The sequence below is a fragment of the Ostrea edulis genome, chromosome 5 (genome assembly GCF_947568905.1).
Source record: "Ostrea edulis chromosome 5, xbOstEdul1.1, whole genome shotgun sequence".
NCBI lineage: Eukaryota > Metazoa > Mollusca > Bivalvia > Ostreida > Ostreidae > Ostrea > Ostrea edulis.
The window spans coordinates 30,689,951-30,709,482 of NC_079168.1; the positions used below are offsets into that span (position 1 = coordinate 30,689,951).

The 19,532-nt window shown below is 36.7% G+C and overlaps 2 protein-coding genes across 2 annotated transcripts; one reads left to right on the forward strand and one right to left on the reverse strand.

Moving 5' to 3' along the window:
• Nucleotides 1–667: 667 nt before the first annotated feature.
• LOC130054834 (GTP cyclohydrolase 1 feedback regulatory protein-like) lies at nt 668–7,954 on the reverse strand. The gene is made up of 4 exons (XM_056165752.1): nt 7,720–7,954; nt 2,776–2,870; nt 1,501–1,629; nt 668–863 (listed from the first exon to the last, which is right to left on the reverse strand). Exons 1-4 carry the CDS (start codon nt 7,753–7,755, stop codon nt 800–802), a joined length of 324 nt encoding a protein of 107 aa, XP_056021727.1. The 5' UTR covers nt 7,756–7,954; the 3' UTR covers nt 668–799.
• A 50-nt stretch (nt 7,955–8,004) lies between these two features.
• On the forward strand, nt 8,005–17,704 carry LOC125649912 (regulator of microtubule dynamics protein 1-like). The gene is made up of 9 exons (XM_048877771.2): nt 8,005–8,389; nt 9,793–9,991; nt 10,213–10,385; nt 11,225–11,300; nt 11,478–11,555; nt 12,166–12,264; nt 12,407–12,460; nt 13,405–13,485; nt 13,822–17,704. The coding sequence occupies exons 1-9, from the start codon at nt 8,112–8,114 to the stop codon at nt 13,873–13,875; spliced, it is 1,092 nt and encodes a 363-aa protein (XP_048733728.2). The 5' UTR covers nt 8,005–8,111; the 3' UTR covers nt 13,876–17,704.
• The last annotated feature ends 1,828 nt before the right edge of the window (nt 17,705–19,532 follow it).

The window sequence follows — 19,532 nt, forward strand, 5'->3', positions numbered from 1 at the left end:
ACCTTGACTAATTTGTAGATTCCATCAATTTTTCATCATTTCTGAAGACCCCATGTCCCTATCAGACCTGGTCCTAAGTAATACTAATTTTTATGTTCTAAAGTCAGAGGTCAAGGTCACTGGAGCCTTTTGACCTTGATGCTGATTTGTAGTTGCTGTCATCCTATTGTTATTTCTGAAGATCCCATGTCGCTATAAGTCCTGGTTTTAAAGTTGTACCAGTTTTTATTTTCATGGTCAGTAGTCAAGGTCAGTGGTACCTTGATACTAATTTGTAAGTCCCGTTATTTTATTTTCATTTCCAAAGACCCCAGGACACTATCATATTTGCTAAGTTATATCTGTTGAATTTTGGAATTAATTTTTTCACCAGAGTTCTATATTATTAATAAATCCTCATTTGAGCCCCCTAAATTGTACTCTAACCCCCTTCAATCTGAAAAACTTTTATCAACTGGTTACAGAGAATGGTGTCGGAAAGAAGCAGAAATAATAAGAACCAAGCAAAAGCAATAAGTCTCCAAATTTCGTTTGGAAGACTTAAAAATATACAAAATGTTAGCTCATTATCTGCAAGTAAAACTAACTATGACAGAATGAGGAACAGAAAGGGAAACACTATATATACCTCCACCATTCCATGGTGGGGTCATATAAAACCCATAAATTTTCTACACAATTTATTGAAATAATATATATGTATACGTAATAATCTTTCAAAACATTATATAAATGAGGAATGTATTTCAACTGAGAGTTACTGTGTAATCATTAGATTTCTGGAGGAGGGGGCTCAATTTTATTGCAATGGTACTCCTGTTCCAAGAATTTCATCCTCAACAACAAAACATGATTCATATAATGCTTCAAGTACAGGAATCATATCCACTAAATTACTTTCTAATGAAAGTCAAATCTTCTCCTGTATGGTTTATCCGATACACTTGAAACTTTGTACAATGCTTCATTGCCATTTGCAGATGTGCACGATGTTGGGACAGGGGGATCCAATTGTTATCCTTAAACTTATAGTGGATCTAAGAGGGATGGAGGGTGTGAAAATAGCTTGTGAACACTTCTCCTCCTAGCCTTAAAAAATTGTACAATACTTTAATTATCATTTAATGATATTCACATTGTTCTAACCCAGGGATCTAATATTTTCCTACAATTTACAGTAGATCAAAGAGGAGTGCTTTGTAGCTTTCCTACTGGTACTTCAGCATAACAGACATTATTTTTGTATCACATACAACAATGAAATTGGTCACGTCAATGTTGAATCTTTTCTCCATCTTTTTCCACAAAGCACAAAGCGCAGTTCATAATGTCTATGTTCCTGCTCATGCTTTCTCCTCCATACCATGTAGTACATTAAGGAGAAGGGATTGTAATTTGGTGCAATTTCAATTTGGGGAGCAGGGAAGACATTTGTTCTTAACAAAAACAATTATATTTCTGTCTTGTATTTATTCAGTAACACTGTGCTATGACTCTTGAGATTCGAGCTCCTTTTGCAATGTCCAGATACAGGTCTGGCCGAGGCCAGTCATGGCTTGTATTTTGTATCCTTGTTTCTCCAACTTGTTCAATATAATTCTCACAGGGTCTGGAGAAATATACTCTTGACTGGAAAAAAAAAGAAAATTATTATACACAAAATGGAACATAATGTAAACAAAGGAATACCCTTCAGATGTTCTGATTAAAATTTCAGGTAACTATACTTTCTATAAATAAACTTCTTCAAATGATAAATCTACAGCAACAGAAAGCTGAAAAGCACAAATTAACAATGACCTTGAAGAGGATACTTAGATGTTTAATGGGGAGTGGCACTGAAGAGGAAACTTGGATGTTTAATGGGAAATGACATTAAAGAGGAGACTTGGATGTTTAAAGAGAAGTAAACTTGAAGAGAAGAGGTGGAGGTGTAATGGGAAGTAACCTTGAAGAGGAAACTTGGATGTTTAATGGGAAGTAACCTTGAAGAGGAAACTTGGATGTTTAATGGGAAGTGACCTTGAAGAAGAGAGGTGGATGTTTAATGGGAAGTAACCTTGAAGAAGAGAGGTGGATGTTTAATGGGAAGTGACCTAGAAGAGGAAACTTGGGTGTTTAATGGGAAGACATATTGTACCAGACTAGGGTTCACACTTTCAATGACTTCACAGAGTTCTCATCAAATATGATAGATCCCCATGGGAATCCGGGTTAGAATAGGTCCTCAGTACCCCTTGCTTGTCATAAGAGGCGACTAAATGGGGCAGTCCTTTGGATGAGATTGCAAAAACCGAGGTCCCCTGTCACAGCAGGTGTGGCATGATAAAGATCCCTTCCTGCTGAAAGGTCGTACGCGCTGAACATAGGCCTAAATTTTGCAGCCCTTCGTCAGCAATGGTGACGTCTCCACACGAGTGAAAAATTCTCGAGAGGGACGTTAAACGATATACAATCAATCATTCAATTCCTGGTCTAATCTGTCATATTTTCTCCCATCCTTTCAACAGATATAATTCTTTTTTTAAAAGAAAACGCAGCAACAAAAAATGTAGTCAGGAACTGATTGGTGAGGGATAAGGTTTAAGAATCTTTACATACCAGTGTGTGTATTTACTTGTACATAGTTATACAATCTTAAAATGTAAGGGAAATTACTCTGCTGGATAGGAAAGGATACATGTGACAGTCGGGCAGACGGTCTGGTTGTCAACAAGAATACCTCCAATATCATACTACTGCACAGTATTTCATTAATATATTGAAGAATCTTACAAGTTATTTCCTAAGGTTTTGGTCAATTTGGCTCCAAGATGTTCCATCAACTCTGGGTCACTCCATTCATCGCCGCATACAGTTGGACCGGTTTCCTGAAGAAGTTATTCAAACAATTAATTATTAATCATGTAATATTCAAGGAATGGATAATACTAAATATCTATATTTTTTTTTAAAAACCATGAAATGAAAAATTACATTTATTGAATTCCAGTCACATGTGTTATTGGAGATAAATATGAATACAGTGTGGGTGGATGTGTTTGTGTGTGTGTGTGTGTATATATATATATATATTAAAGTTTCATGACAGCAAGCTCCAAAGATTTGGACAGGGAAAATTAGAGTCAATACATAAGTCAAATGAATTTTCCACTTAAGAAAATCTTGCATAATCCTAACAACTCTCCTTTTTGACCTCATAAAATCTTATTGACCTGAGATTATGAATTTACGTAGATTATCTAAATTTCCTCCTAGTCTTGTGGTCCCCTGCACAATGCATTTCTCAATTCAACATTTTATTTCATTCATAGAGGCTACATATCTAGATCTTGGTTAAAGGAGGGTGGGGGGCAAGGGTCCCTGACACAAACACCCTGGAGCTTGTAGAAATAAAATAAATATATTTGTTTATTCTTGTGCTCTTGCAATTGTTAAATAAATACTAGGTATATGTTATTCCTGAGTATATACATTGGGGAAAATTGTATGTGGTGACACATCCTGGAAAAGATTCTCGATTGTGGATTCTCTAATGTATGCACATCTCTGCTCGCCCTAACGAGAACACTGCCAGCCAACATAATTCTTATAAATAGAAGTCTTTTTCTAATACATTATTGTCTATTCTATGTAATACAAGCAAATGAAATATACTTTTATCCTCAAAAATATTTTTTTCAAAATGATAACAAAATATTACATTCTCCACATGTAATGAGTTTACAAAATCTATCAAGCTCCTCTATACATACAATAATGTACATTAACATCCTGATTTTCATTAAGTTATTGCAGAGATTTTCACACAGTGGTCGTCACAAGTACATTTGTATGTCTAGTTTCCTTAAATCATAACAGGATTATAATGTACTGAAAGCTTTCAAGACTGGTTGGTACTAATTAGTAGTACCTGTTAGTTGAATTAGACTGGTTCTTGTTTTTGTACATTTCTGTTACATCTTCTATGTACATAGACAGGGCTGTCGATCTCCCTAAAACAGGTCCGGAAAAAAGGACCCTTCTCAGTTGGGGAAAAAAGCAATATTTCCAATTCATAGTCCAGAAATGTGCAATTTTGAGACATTGAAGCAAGAATCATTTCTCAAATGTCTAGACTAAAATTCACTTCAAAATGACGGGTTGGTGGGGTGAGGGTTACAAAATGAATGTAAATGAGTGAGAGTTTAGCTACTTTGGTTTTTACCTTTAAAGACCGAGAGAGAAAAGCCACTTTATCTGAAACAAAAACTTGAATGATTGTGTTTAATTAAAGGATTCCCAATCTGATAAAAAAAAAATGATAAATTTACCCAATCTACCGGGATTGAGACCCTGTCTCAAAAACTGTAGCGACAGCTTTGATACACTTGCTTCAATAGTCATATGATTTTCTAGTGGTAAGATACTTGACAGCAAAATTGTACATATTTCAACGCAGAAGCTCATATTATAGAGTTTATCATTTGTTTTGAAAACAAAGATTGAGGTTTGCTATTGTTTAAGAACTTTTTGAAATAAATGGATGAGTTTATTATATATTACATCTCAAGTATACATGAGGTGAAATATTTGTGTCATTTAAAAGTCAAAATTTGAGAATCTACACAATGAAGATGCTTTAAATTACAAATTAACATTTGTTTACATAAAAAGACACAAGTCTTTGTTTACAAAACACAGAACTATTTTCAAGCTAAAATATTGCTCTTATCCTTGCATCAGAAGGTCCAAATTTTGGTTGTCAACTTTAAATGAGTTATATTTTTGATTTTTAAAAAGCATGAACCAGTCCCTTTAAAGGAGACAAACCAGTGCCTAAATTTGATGCTTTACTGTGTACTCCTAAAGTGTTCTTATCAAAATCCAAATTTTGCAGTGATTCCAAAGGCCCGTCGGACATTGGCAAATGTCCGGTAATTTTTGTTTTGGTCCAATCAATATCAGTTGATGGCCAGACCAAGTGTCTGATAATTTTTGTTTCCAATGAAATACATGATTAGATAAAATTTCAATTTTTAACAGCATGTACCAAAATCTATTCTGTTCTTCAGTCATTGTAAACAGAAAACGTGTTTACTTTTAACTCAAATATTTATCAAACTTGCAATCATCTTCAATTCCCCCCCAAGAGGGTGATAATACAATTGAGCAATATCCCGTAAAGCTACAAACGTCTTTGAAGCGTTCGAATTAGGTAATAAATAACACGTAATAAAACATTTAAACTATACTCTGATCAAGAAGTACTTGAACAACATGAACACGTTTGATTGAACAATTTGCATTTGAGTTACGTGAGTTGCTCGAGTTAAAAAAAAAACAACACGTGTATTTCATAACAATGGTGTTGAACACGAGCTGGAAAAGTTTACTCCACTGACGAATCTGAAGTGAAATGCTTGGGCTAATAAAGTATGTTGCTGATACAATTCTGGGCCAGAAAGTTTAAATTTACATGAAAGCATCCTGCCATTTTGATAAAATCATGGCCCTCCGGGGATAGGGTAGGGCGACAATAGGGGATGAAAGGTTTACATGGGAATATATGGGGAACATCTTTAAAAATCTTCTTCAGAATCTCAAGAACCACTGGGCCAGAAAGTTCAAATTTACATGAAATTTTAAGCTTCCTGATATAGTGTAAATTCAAGTTTGTGAAAACCATTGCCTCTAAAGGTAGGGGATTATGGGATTAATTTGCATATAAAATTTTGGTCTGGTAAAATGTGATTTGGTCCAGTAATAAATCAACCATTACTAGACCAAATGTCCAGTAAGTACCAGAAGACCTTGGGAAGCACTGAATTTTGTAATAGTTTTATTTTGATATTTCAATCAACATTGAGATGTGTTCAAGTTATGAACAAAATGAGTATATATCATTCTATTGTCTGGAGTTGACCAAATAGAGAAATGTCTGAATATTAATTATAAGACAAGTTAATCATTTCCAACCAGATATTATCACTGTAACAGGTAGCAGTCACCAATTTAAGGGATGATCACACTTGTCGTTGCTTAACCTGCGTGATCAAGAGAGAGACTCTACCACATCACTAGAAAAGCTAGCTCTCTAACAAGGTAGTATAAATTCCCTATGTACCGACCTCTACATTTCCCCTCGCTCAGGGAAGCTTGGTCCCTATATATAAGCTTAAGCATGTGTTCTTTCTGAAAGTTTGACACCTCCTCATCAATGGCATCCACCAATCCCAACAACAGCCACTGTCATCCCCAGGCAAAACCACGTCTGAACCCAGAACTCTGAAGAAACTCTACCCAAAACTCAACTCCGAAGAAACAGCCTCCCACCAAACATCAGAGTCACTACGCTGCCACCAATTTGTAACGAGTAGCGGTCACCTATCCAAGTGCTGATCACGCTCGCCATTGCTTAACTTGTGTGATCAAGAGAGACACTCTACCACATCACTAGAAAAGCTTGCTCTCTGGCGAGATAGTATAAGTTCCCTATATACTGACCGCTACAATCACAACTTGGGATTTTGCTATATGTGATTTAAATCATCCTCACAAGCCAAGTGTCCAACTTGCTTACTCTAAAATGACAGCAAGCAAATCAGACACTTAATTCACTTACAAAGATGGATATATATAAAATATGTAATTCTAAATTATATATTATGCGTGTGAGGACCACTTGGAAGAAGTTCAGGGAGCTAGCTGCTACCAGTCCTGACATCACGCCACCTGTCGTATAAGACCCGTGGTCGAGTGTATAACACTTGCATACGGAGCGCTATGCTCCATGCCAGTGAGACCTGGGCACTGACCAAGCCAAATCTTCATCGCCTACTATGCAACGACAGGGCCATGATAAGACAGATCTGTAACATCAAGCCTGAAGATATGGCCACTGTAGGTTCAACTGAATTGCTGGGGCGGCTTGGCATCAATGACCTCGACCTCATCTTATGGGAAAGGAGATGCCGCTGGTATGGCCACCTTGTCAGATCCAGCAGTGCAGACAAGTGCGCTCTAAACATACAAGTTCCTGGGAGACGTAGAGTTGGTCGGCCAATGCTATCTTGGAGAGAGCTGACGGAGAAAGATCGTAGAGAATGGAAGCTCTCTACTGCCGACCCTCAAGACCGGAAAGAATGGAGATCTGAGGTGAGATCTGCCATGCATGCAGCTAGCCAGATACCTGAAAGGGGGCCCACTAGTGTGGACACTACCCATAATTCTGCACGGAAATAAAAAGGAACCGACAACAACAATAAATTACATGTATTTTCAATTAAATAATCTAAAGTGAAATAATTATTTACACACTGAAGCAGTTTTGCAGGTTCTAGTCTTAATGGAATGATTTTTTTTAACAGTCTGAAAAGTCAAAAATACTGTACATCACTAAAAAAAATTATAATTAGACTCCAGTGATCGGTTTTCATTCCATAATACAGAATGCTATTTGCTCGTTAAAACTCCTTAATACACTCTATACCTAGATATTTTGTAATAACTGTTTTATCATTTTACAATAAAACGAGCAAACATGAATTCATAATTTTTTAACACATGCATTTTTTCAATACTTAAATCAGATAATGACAGATACAACATGTTATGTCTGATGAAGTAGACGTACTGTATGATGTGTAATATGGCCTTGCTGTAGGAAAGTGAATTCATGCATGACACTACGCTATTGTTAACTAAATGATTTTAAATTCGATGATTGCAGAATATTACCAGCCTGATTTGTGTACTAATCAGAACAAAAGGCATCCTAATCACAGCAGTGCATGTCACAGTCAATGCCAGAGTAATCTCCCTTACGCAGCCAAAAAAGCACTTCCTGTGAGAATTGTTATATCTGTACCGTCGTCAAAACTCTCTCAACTGCAATTATTATTTTCTGATCATAATTTTGGGTCATCATATATCTCGTATTTCTAAAGTTTAGGTGATGCATAGTTTCCCCAATAATTCATAATTTTTCCAAGATTTTAAGCATGCTAGAGTGAACTCCCTTTGTGCATCAGAGTCCACTTCCGGTACGTGTGTTTACATTTGCGAAGCTTCATCACTCCTCCTCGTGAGCTCATGTCGTAATTCCTCACCAGATCCCCCGGAGTTACAGGATGTCAACGTTTTTCAGAAACCACTCGTTGCTGTTCGGAGGGTTGGGGGCGGGAATCATTATCGGCGTAGGAGGGTCCGTGATTTATTTTCGTTTAGCAACCAATGTCGACAGAGAGCTACGACTTCTATCGGAGTCCATTGCGTCTCTGCAGAAGGAGGTGGTGGAATTAAAAGAAAAGCTAGCCACGCGTAGAAAGAGAAGCCCGGCCTTTCATTCCAGCACTGCCTCCAGCAGTGGAGAGACAGACGACGAAGCTTATGAAGACGCGTATGGAGGGTAATAATTTAATGTGATTATTTGGAGAGAGAAAAATCATCTTGCCACATATAGGGTGCACTGTAAGTTGTAACTCGTGACTGATCTTGCATAGACAATTACACTACACAACAAGGCCAGACAGGTTTTATGTGTGTTTATAATGGTTTTGTGTGCAGCAGATACTTGGTAGGCTTATACTTACCAAGGTCCACATGATCCAAATTTTTGAGCAGGTCAGCCTGTCCAAACTTATGGTCACTACCAGCCCAAACAGGTTTTATCTTTTGCAATGGATAACTATTGAGTGTTTTAACTTGCAGACTTCATACTTGGCAGACTCATAAAAATTAGCATGTGTATGATCCCTATTACACAGCTAATGTCAGTAGGTCCAAGGTCAAGTCACCACCAAACCAGACAGATTTTCTGTGTACAATAGATCTCGTGCAATGGATGACTGGAGAATGCTTTACCTCACAGATTTGGTAGATGATACACATCAACATGCACATAATCCCTATTGCTTAGCATATCATATATCCAAGGTCTCTAATGCCCTGCTTCCTTTCATTGGTATTTTTTGTTAAAATCTTAAATTCAAACTTTATGTATTTTATAACAATTTTGAAACAAAGCTTCTCATGGATTTGGATATTTGTGCAAAAGAGTCATTGTTGTGGGAGGATACCAGAGTACCCGGAGGAAACCCACGTGTCTGAGTGGGCAACCACACAACCCTCCCACTTACAACCGCTGCCGATCCTGTCATAGAGAGGAAACCCACGTGTCTGAGTGGGCAACCACACCACCCTCCCACTTACAACCACTGCCGATCCTGTCATAGAGAGGAAACCCACGTGTCTGAGTGGGCAACCACACAACCCTCCCACTTACAACCGCTGCAGATCCTGTCATGGAGATTGGAGAGGAAACCCACGTGTGTGAGTGGGCAACCACACCACCCTCCCACTTACAACCACTGCCGATCCTGTCATAGAGAGGATATAACTCGAGTTGCGGTGATGAGAGGCGTGTGTATAACCACAGCGTTACCATTGTACTATCCACACAACACTAGGCAACATGCCACAACAGTATTATCATTGGATAAGACTAAAAGTCTGTACTGTTCTATATGAGCATGCCATTAGTAGCCTGCAATTTCTGTTTTCCTTTTTCACCACACACATTTAATTCTTCGGTATGTGGTACTGCTGATTTTGGTGAAGGGGTCATGTATGTTTTACAAACACCTCATGTTCTTTTCTAATTTTTTACTTCTTATGATCATGATGGGTAGGCAAGACAGAGTCTCAAAAATAAAGAAGAGTCTCGGATATATTGTGTAGAATTTCTAAGTATTAAGTATGCCTAGAATTGAAACACAGTTAAAGTTGGGGAAAACATCAATATGATTGTAGGTCTGACTATGAGTTCCATAACTTTCTGGACCTCCAGACAGAAATCCACACGCAGATGAACGCAAAAATTGGCCGGGATGAAGAAGAAAAGAAGGACGATGAGACAAACACTTTCTTCACAGATGTAGACAAACTGTTCGATGGAACTGATGATGATAAATTAAGAAATTATGAAATGCTGCTAAATAATAAAGAAAAGGTATATATGTACTATAGCAATTCATATTTTCTCAAGAAAATTTTAAATTTTGAATGTTTCATTCAATATTGTGAAATATATCAAGCACCACTTTACATGTATTGGTCCTATAAATTTGTATTTAAGTTTGCATGATGCTTGTTAAAAATTAAGTTTCTTGGAAAGTTACTGAAAATTTTCATTTTGTTGCATTTAGTCATGATGTGAATGTTGTATTTTAGTTTACCAATGATGTTGAGTATTGGTGGAGGTTAGCCAAGAGCACCTACCAAGTCTCGCAGATTGAGGGGGGTCGGGGGAATCAGAAGAAGAAGAAACAGCTGGTGTACGCCTCCAAAGACCTGTCTCAGAAAGCTGTCGCCATGGATGAGAAATGTGCTAATGCTCATAAATGGTGGGATATTCTCACAGATTTTTGTTGCATGCAACTCTGTTTACATGCTACAACTAATTGCATGCAATCCTTCTATTTTCCCTCCAATTTTGAAAACACATTTTCCCGCTTTGATTACAAAACAAATTAAAACAAACTGTTGAAGTGATTAAAGAGGTAAAGCATAGTCATATTTACTTGAAAAATGCTGGGGGTATCATAAAAATTTCCTCTCATAGTTAATATTTGACCAAAGTTTAATAATGTTTATCATTGATATTTTTTCTCTTGTGTTTTAACCATCCTCATCTTTCACTCTGAGTATATAGTTATAATATAGAACATAGAGAATTAGGGGCTAATATACCTTTGTTTCTAATTGATTTATCTCATAAAAATAGTTTGCAATGTTGGCACTTTATTCATTGGCATATTTTAATTTGATGCAGTGATGATTCATATGAAAATGAAAATTTATCTACTTTTATTTTTGGCAAATTTTTGTCATCTGCTTAAACACCAACATTTTTAATGCCTTAAATTCATCGATAGCTATTGCCTTGCTACTCAACTACCATTTCCTCTGGTGCTCGAGGATTTCTTTTTTTGAATGGGAGTCTCTCCAAGCTCTAAAGAGAAATCTATGACTTTCCTGGGCTTGTCAAAATTCACAGCTGAAACAGGATTTGATTTTTAAAATACTTGCAAGAAATATGTGTACAAATGATTTCCTTATTTTCAAAACTGTTTCAGAGAATCTACCAAATTTTCACTAGAATGAAGTTATGATTCGAACGTCAACATGGAATAAAAATTCTGCATGGCTCCTTCTATGTCTTATAAGTTTGAAACTCTTGTAGGTTTGCCATCACATTAGGAAGTATTGGTGATTATGAGTCTACTCAGGAGAAGATCAAGAACGGTTACGTATTCAAGGTAATATTGAAATATTAAGTTCCAGCTGGCAGTAGTTAATGTCATTTGAATGATGTTGACTAGCCACATGTACTGTTGATAGTGATTGTTAGGGGGTAACAGGTAAAATGTCATAAATCCAGATTTTCTTTCCTTGACCGGAAAATGTCATAAATCCAGATTTTCTTTCTTTGACAGGAACACATTGAACGTGCAATACAGCTCAATCCATCGGATCCGTCCAATCATCACTTGCTGGGCAGGTGGTGTTACGGGGTAAGAGTCGCAACGCACGTGTGGAAAATCACGCAAGGCGTCAATTACATTCAATACATGAGAAAGAACATGCGTGAATAGTTCTTTCAAGGTACTGAAGATTCCTAAATACACATGAGGACTTTATCATCATGTAAATTAAATGTAGTGAGAAACATCACTCACAAAATAAAATTACATGCTTTTATTTTTTTTTACATTTCCGAATTACATATTAAAACTCTTCATCAGCATACCACTTGTGAGTGTATATATTCGCGATTTGATGTGTACGAGTCATTTTGTGCTACTTATGAAAAATAAGGAGTCTACAAATGCAACTTTCTACCATCAACTTTTTTTATGGAAACTTCAGCGGGGAATGTTCTCTCTGACTGAATAGTCAATCATGTATGTATTAGTAATGATACCAGGATTTTTATGGGTAATGAATATGATTTTGTGCTAACATGTAATGTGTGTGCTGTTTTGGATTTTGTGCTAACATGTAGCATGTGCTGTTTTGGATTTAAAAACACATAGTTACAGTTTGCTGACTGTACGTCTAAAGAGTACTTTTGATCATGGATATTAGAAAGATAAGATAGATTAATTCTTCTTTGCTTTTCAGGTTTACATGCTTTCCTGGATAGAAAGGAAGGCAGCAGCCACACTTTTTGCTGCACCCCCAACGTCAACAGCAGAGGAAGCACTCTCTCACTTCCTGGAGGTAAAGTTGTAGACTGTGGATTCTGAATCACATGTTATATGAGTTACCTCCCTTGTCACATTAAAGTTGTAGACTGGATTCCTGCACAAATCACGTGTTTTATGAGTTACCTCCCTTGTCACATTACTATGTTTCTTTGCAGGCTGATGGTTTGAACCCTGGCAAATGGAAAGAAAATTTACTGTATATTGGAAAGGTTTTGTATATTTTTTATTACAATATTTAAAAGTAGTTCTTATCAATGTCGTTCATTGCACCATCATTCTATGTGTTAAGTATTGATTTTTCATGACTGTAAGATCTCGAGTCAGTTTTTTATATGCCCGTCTTTAGACGGGACGTATTATGGTACAGCGATGTCTGTATGTCCGTCTGTCCGTACGGGGTTTTCTCTTTATAATATCATTTCCCTTTCACATATCATGCTGAAACTTGCCATGTAGCTTCTTTGTGGGTCATTCTAGATCATACTGCAATTTTGATCCATTTCGACCTTTTTTCCAGGAGTTTTGCCCCTTTATTTGAAAATAATTATTATATGGAGGGTACATAATTTGTCCACCCTACTCCTCCCACAGTTTTCTAGTGAGAGCCTTCTTATTTTGTGGAGTGTTTGTATGGGTATTGAAGATGTGTATGTGGGATGGATTTTGATTTTCTACAATTTTTGAGAAAATTACAGGTTGTTGAACTTAGTCTATTTGGAAATTAATATTCTATGGAGGGTACCGGTACATAATTTGTCTGCCCAACTCCTCCCACAGTTTTCAAGTGAGGACCATCTTATTTTGTGGAGTGTTTGTATGGGTATTGAAGATGTGCATCTGGGGAAGGATTTTGATTTTCTTCCATTTTTGAAAAAAATTACAGGTTGTTAAACTTGGTCCATTTTGAGGAAATCTAGATTTTTAAGTTAAGACCCTTTGTTCATATGAAAGTTTGTCACAGCCTCATGATGGCTGATAATACCTGAAGCAAAGTTATACAAATTATAGCACAAGAAAAACACCCTATGTAAGCCTTTCACGGGGGTATTATGTACCGTTTGCAGTACTCTTGTTGAAAAGTAGTTCACACATACATGTAGATTGATTTTGAATTTCAGAAAAACTTTATTTAAATGTTTATGGAATATTTCAGTGCTATTACCAGATGTCAAAATACAAAGAAATGACGGACTGGTTAGACAAAGCGATGTCAGTTCCTGTCATTAGTCAAGATGTGAGTAAGAATTCTTAGACAAAAAGATAAAAAAAACACAAGTGTTGTGAATTACTATTCTGGAAAAGCGTATAAACAGTTTGCTAACATATCATATAATTAAATGAAGATGGTCACATTTTATAGAATGTGTCTTTTTAACCAAATCCTGTCAATTTATTTGGTTCTATTTTGTTTTATTTTGTAAATGTAAATGTAAAATTCTACTCAAGTAATTCTGTCATTATCAGACTGAAAATGTTCCGCCCACACTGGATTTCAATAAACTAGGTGTCATCTGTAAGATTTAGCCTTAAAACACTTTTTCTTCATTGTTCACCTTTTCTATTTTTCTAGGACAAAAAAGCTGAAGAAGAAATCCAATCATTAATGAAGTACCAAGTTAGATAAAGATTTTTTTCTTTTTGTAAACTCGTACACCAGGTAGACAAGGGGACCACTCACTGTTGTGAATTTCTTTGTGTTGTGTTTTATTGTGATAGATCAGATTCTTTTTGTTTCTTTTTTGGACTAATTTTGGAATTTTTAGATTTTTGAAAACTTTTTTCATACACAAACCTAAATGACAATCAAAAATGCCAATGTAATTTCAAAGGCTTGGTTTTACAAGTGTTTTTGAAATTGTTTTCCACACACCGTGAAATTACACAGGCAACATGCATTGCAATCCCACTACATAACAAGGTTCTAATTTTGGGGGAGAGAATCTAGTAAGTCCATCAGCAATTAGACATAGTATACAACAAAGTAAATATAAAGTAGAATATACAAACCCAAAAATAGTATCCAGAACGCATACAAATCATGTGTTGCCTAGAGTTTTCACAACCAACAGACTGTCCTTGTTTATGCACAGTATATGCAGACTGTAAAATTGCATATTTATATTTTCTTTCTCTTCAGTACAAGACTATTCAGTTCACAGAGAATATTATTATTATATATATTATTAATATTACCACTGTTTAGCATTCACATCTTACAGGAACATGATATTTATTGGAGTGATTTGTTTTCTTGTTTTGACTGAGTTTTCAGATCAGGGTACATAACAGTTACTGTGTTTCTAATCAATGTTAATATACTTGCTGTAAAATCACTTGATTTTCATGGGGGAAAATTTTTGTGGTTTGGGGAAAAATAAGCATGTTCGTGGTAAATTGATTTGGTTTTCAGTATTAATCTTTATCGTAGTTCAGCATTTCTTTCATAAGGAGGCTTTGATTTCATGTGAATGGTTATACCATGAAAACAACAAAAATAATAACCCCATGAAAATTGAAGAATATACAGTATTTGATTTAATCAATGTATCTAAAATTTCCTTGCAGGTTTTGTATTTCCTTGTGCCATGGTTATAAAATCTAATCTGTTTCATTGAAACTAAGCATAATAATATTAAGTGCTATTTGTTTAAATATGACTAGAGATATCTTTGCTAGCTAAGGGTTTTTCGTCTACTCAGCTCAACGGAAGACCATTGGCAAGAAAAGATGGACTAGAGATATCTTGGGGACAACTGATTTCATGTGTGGGAGTTCATTCGTAATCAAAATGAATGCAGCGCTGCCATTACAGTTCATGCATTCCCTTCATTTGTAGCTCATATATCATAAGTCAGCCTTCTGATCAATGTCTGCCATTTTTTTTCTGTCTGTTAACTTTCCATATTTTTTTTTTTTTTGACTTCTTCTCAAGAACCACTTGGTCAGTTTTCACCATACTTTGCACAACAAAACATCTTTGGATGAAGGGGATTAAAGTCTGTTTAAATGAAGAATAACATTTCCTTCCTAATCCAACACTTACAAGAACAAAAGTCACGACATAAATACTGATGATTGAAGTTTTTATTAGTCATAGCACCCTGGGATGGAGCCTCTATAGAGAAATTCAGATTTGATCAGACAATGACTCCCATGGCTAAGATGGGGTTACAATAGGGGTTTTAAACAGGAAGGTTGGGGAATATTTTTAAACTCTTCTTCTTAGGAACAAAAAGGGTACGATTTGTCAACTTTAAAATTTGCAAACATTCTCAAATGGTGTAGATTTAAGTTTGTTTACCATAGTTACCATCTCATTCCCATTGTGTGTGTCACATTTTGTCAGTTTCTGATTATATTATTCCTGTACAAGTGTCCATTGTGCATGTAAGAAAAACTCCCCAGAATGGAAGTGTACTAACACAATGTACGCATCATAGTGAGATATTGTATTGCATGTGCGGATAAAAAATATCTCACTATGATGCGTACATTGTGTTAGTACATTACAATTACATATAGTTTCTATGCGCTGTAAAGAAAAGTTATTATGATTTGAATATGCTACGGTGTGTATTGAATGTGCAGATTAAAAATATCTCACTATGATGCGTACATTGTGTTTGTGTGTGACATTATAATTCAGGTTCATTATACCGCCCGCAACAAGTTGTGGGGGGTGGGGGGGGGGGGGTATACTGGAATCGGGTTGTCCGTCTGTCCGTCCGTCCGTCTGTAGACGCAATGGTTTCCGGACTCTAAAGCATTATCCTTTCCACCTACCGTCACCATATCATATATATGGACTACCCATGGGATGAAGATGTTCCCTATCGATTTTGGGGTCCAAAGGTCAAGCGCACTGGACATCAAAGTAGCAATATGGTTTCCGGGCTCTAAAGCGTTATCCTTTCCACCTACAGTCACCATATCATACATATGGACTACCCATGGGATGAAGATGTTCCCTATCAATTTTGGAGTCAAAAGGTCAAAGGTCAAGCGCACTGGACATCGAAGTAGCAATATGGTTTCCGGGCTCTAAAGCGTTATACTTTCCACCTACAGTCACCATATCATACATATGGACTACCCATGGGATGAAGATGTTCTCTATTGATTTTGGGGTCAAAAGGTCAAGTGCACTGGACATCGAAGTAGCAATATGGTTTCCGGGCTCTAAAGCGTTATCCTTTCCACCTAAAGTCACCATATCATACATATGGACTACCCATGGGATGAAGATGTTCCCTATTGATTTTGGGGTCAAAAGGTCAAAGGTCACGTGCACTGGACATCAAAGTAGCAATATGGTTTCTAGGCTCTAAAGCGTTATCCTTTCCACCTACAGTCACCATATCATACATATGGACTACCCATGGGATGAAGATGTTCCCTATTAATTTTGGGGTCAAAGGTCATGCACACTGGACATCGAAGTAGCAATATGGTTTCTAGGCTCTAAAGCGTTATCCTTTCCACCTACAATCACCATATCATACATATGGACTACCCAAGGGATGAATATATTCCCTATCGATTTTGGGGTCAAAAGGTCAAAGGTCACGCGCACTGGACATCAAAGTAGCAATATGGTTTCCGGGCTCTAAAGCGTTATCCTTTCCACCTACAGTCACCATATCATACATATGGACTACCCATGGGATGAAAATGTTCCCTATCGATTTTGGGGTCAAAAGGTCAAAGGTCAAGTGCACTGGACATCGAAGTAGCAATATGGTTAGGTTTGTCATGCCATTTGTTTTTTACACTCAGAAAAGAGGTAGTTTATACCTATTACCAACACCCTTTGGGAGATTGGGGTAAGCGGGGGGTATTCTTAGTGAGCATTGCTCACAGTACCTCTTGTTTCCCTTACTTATAATGTTCCCCTATGTAAATATTAGTTTGGCTTGACACTTGCACCTTGTATGTGTTCAAGTAGAAAAAGACAACCATACAAAGTTCATTCTGTCAATTTTAATCAAATTGTGAGTAATTAACATATACGTGATGTCACACATGTAATTAAATGTATAATTGGTACATTGTTATCAAGTTTTTGTATCTTCATCTTGTGAGAAAACACTTTTTTCTACTCTTACCTGATATCTATAGGGCTGAAATACCTACACTGTGATCAGTGGCCCCAGGGTAGGGTAGCAATAGATGATTCACAGTGACAAATACAACTGCTCAGGTGAACAATGTAGACCACTGGCCTCTTGGATATACATTTATGATGCATTGATAAAACATTTTGTATACCATAATTTGTATGATGTTTTATACACAGTAATTCTCAAAGAATAGTACTGTTGCATGATAATTATTGTGATCATGAATTCATAAAGTCAATGCGTTATTGACATATTGCATCATTTGTTTTGTTAAACATTTACAGTGAGCTCTGTGATTTTTAGAGTAATTAAAAACAAAAAGTATTCTGTGAATATGGTGTTTACTCTTGGTATTTTTTATACTAAATGTGAAAAATCCCAGTCGTTAGGTTACAAAACTTCTGGATATACCAGAGGTGGGATCAGGTGCTAAGGAGAAGTAAGCATCCCCTGTCGACCGGTCACACCCGCCGTGAGCCCTATGTCCTGATCAGATTTACACAGAGTTGTCCGCAGTCAAAATCAGTGTGCCAAGAATGGCCAAACAATCGGTATGAAACACGTCAGACAACATTTGACTCGATGATAGGTTGTATTGGCAAACTAGATCGTTATAACAACCATAGAATTTGCGAAATGCTGACTTTAAACGAGACTGTTGAAACCCCTGCACCATCAACTTGTTTGTCAGTAGCCTGCTTCGATTTAAAAACTGACCATACGCAGAACGAGCTCTTGCGTATCGAATCAGTTGAGAGATATAAACACCATATGCAGGTGATAATGTAATATTGCTACATAAATACGGAAAGTTGATGACGGAGAAGCTGAAATCATTCCGTTTGCCACATGGTTGAGTTGTTAGTTTTCCGTTAATATCTACTTTCAATGAAATATCTAAGTATGAAGCAGAAGTGGACGACTCCGTGGTGTCTTTTATTTTGAGTTCACTGGGATATATCGAATCGACATCTGAATGAAAATTATTATTGTTAATAGATGATACGTCGTCCATATATCTAAATGTCGAATTGAAGGCCACAGCAAGAGATATTTTCTTCTCGCGTAGATTTTTTAAAATAAATTCTGCATCATAGGAATATAAAAACAGGTCAGTTAACAAAGGAGAACAATCCGTGCCCATGGGAATTCCAACAGACTGTCGGAAGACCTGGTCACCAAAGACTGCGAAGATATTATCAAAGAGGAACTCCAGCATATTTTTTATTTCAACTTCAGAGTACTTGTGCATGGAATCAGAGTGGTATATAACAAAGTAATTTTTTGGATGACTGATCACTAGATACAAATATTTCCGTTTTCCACCTCTGCTGAATAAGCAACCGCCTATGATATCAAAAAGCCTAGTCTTCAATTTATCATGAGGAATGGTCGTGCAAAGTGTCGAAAAGTCATAGGTTTTGATGTTGATTTGAAAAAAGTTTTGCGATTTCAAGTTCACTAAAAGTTCTGTAGAATGTTTTAGAATCCACATTTGATTCACACCACTTCTGGCATATATGTAGTCGCACAATACGTCTGAAGTTTCTCCTTCACAGCTGACAACATCCCCACGAGGAGCAGAGACAGGGGCTTGGTAGAGCACTTACAGGAAATCCCAGCCAATAGTAAGTGTGATAAATCCAAGCCAATAGTAAAAGTGAGAAATCCCACCCCACAGTAAATAATGTGAGAAATCCCAGCCCATAATAAATGTGAGAAATACTAGCCCATAGTAAATGTGAGAAATCCCACCCCACAGTGTGAGAAATCCCAGCCCATAGTAAATGTGAGAAATCCCAGCCCACAGTAATTTTGAGAAATACTAGCCCATAGTAAGTGAGAAATCTCAGCCCATAGTAAATGTGAGAAATCCCAGCCCATAGTAATTGTTAGAAATACTAGCCCGAGAAATTCCAGCCCATAGTAATTGTGATAAATCCCAGCCCATAGTAATTGTGAGAAATCTCATTCGACAGTGAATGTGAGAAACATAAAATCCTTACAGTTGGGAAATTCCAGCTAAAGGAAAAGTGAGAAATTACAGTCAACAGTAAATGTGTGAAATCTCTGCCTACGGTAAATGTGAGAAATTACAGTGAAAATCCCTGCCTGTGGTAAATGTGAGAATTTACAGTAAAACTCCCTGCCTACGATAAAT

Excerpts from the sequence above, each read along its gene's own strand:
- LOC125649912 (XM_048877771.2), top strand. The coding sequence starts at position 8,112 with ATGTCAACGTTTTTCAGAAACCACTCGTTGCTGTTCGGAGGGTTGGGG. Across the intron at positions 8,390-9,792 it reads TATGAAGACGCGTATGGAGG|GTCTGACTATGAGTTCCATA; the intron begins GTAATAATTTAA and ends ATATGATTGTAG. Across the intron at positions 11,556-12,165 it reads TGGGCAGGTGGTGTTACGGG|GTTTACATGCTTTCCTGGAT; the intron begins GTAAGAGTCGCA and ends TTTGCTTTTCAG.
- LOC130054834 (XM_056165752.1), bottom strand. The coding sequence starts at position 7,755 with ATGCCTTTTGTTCTGATTAGTACACAAATCAGGCTG. Across the intron at positions 2,871-7,719 it reads TTAGTACACAAATCAGGCTG|GAAACCGGTCCAACTGTATG; the intron begins GTAATATTCTGC and ends TAACTTCTTCAG. Across the intron at positions 1,630-2,775 it reads AAAACCTTAGGAAATAACTT|TCAAGAGTATATTTCTCCAG; the intron begins GTAAGATTCTTC and ends TTTTTTTTCCAG.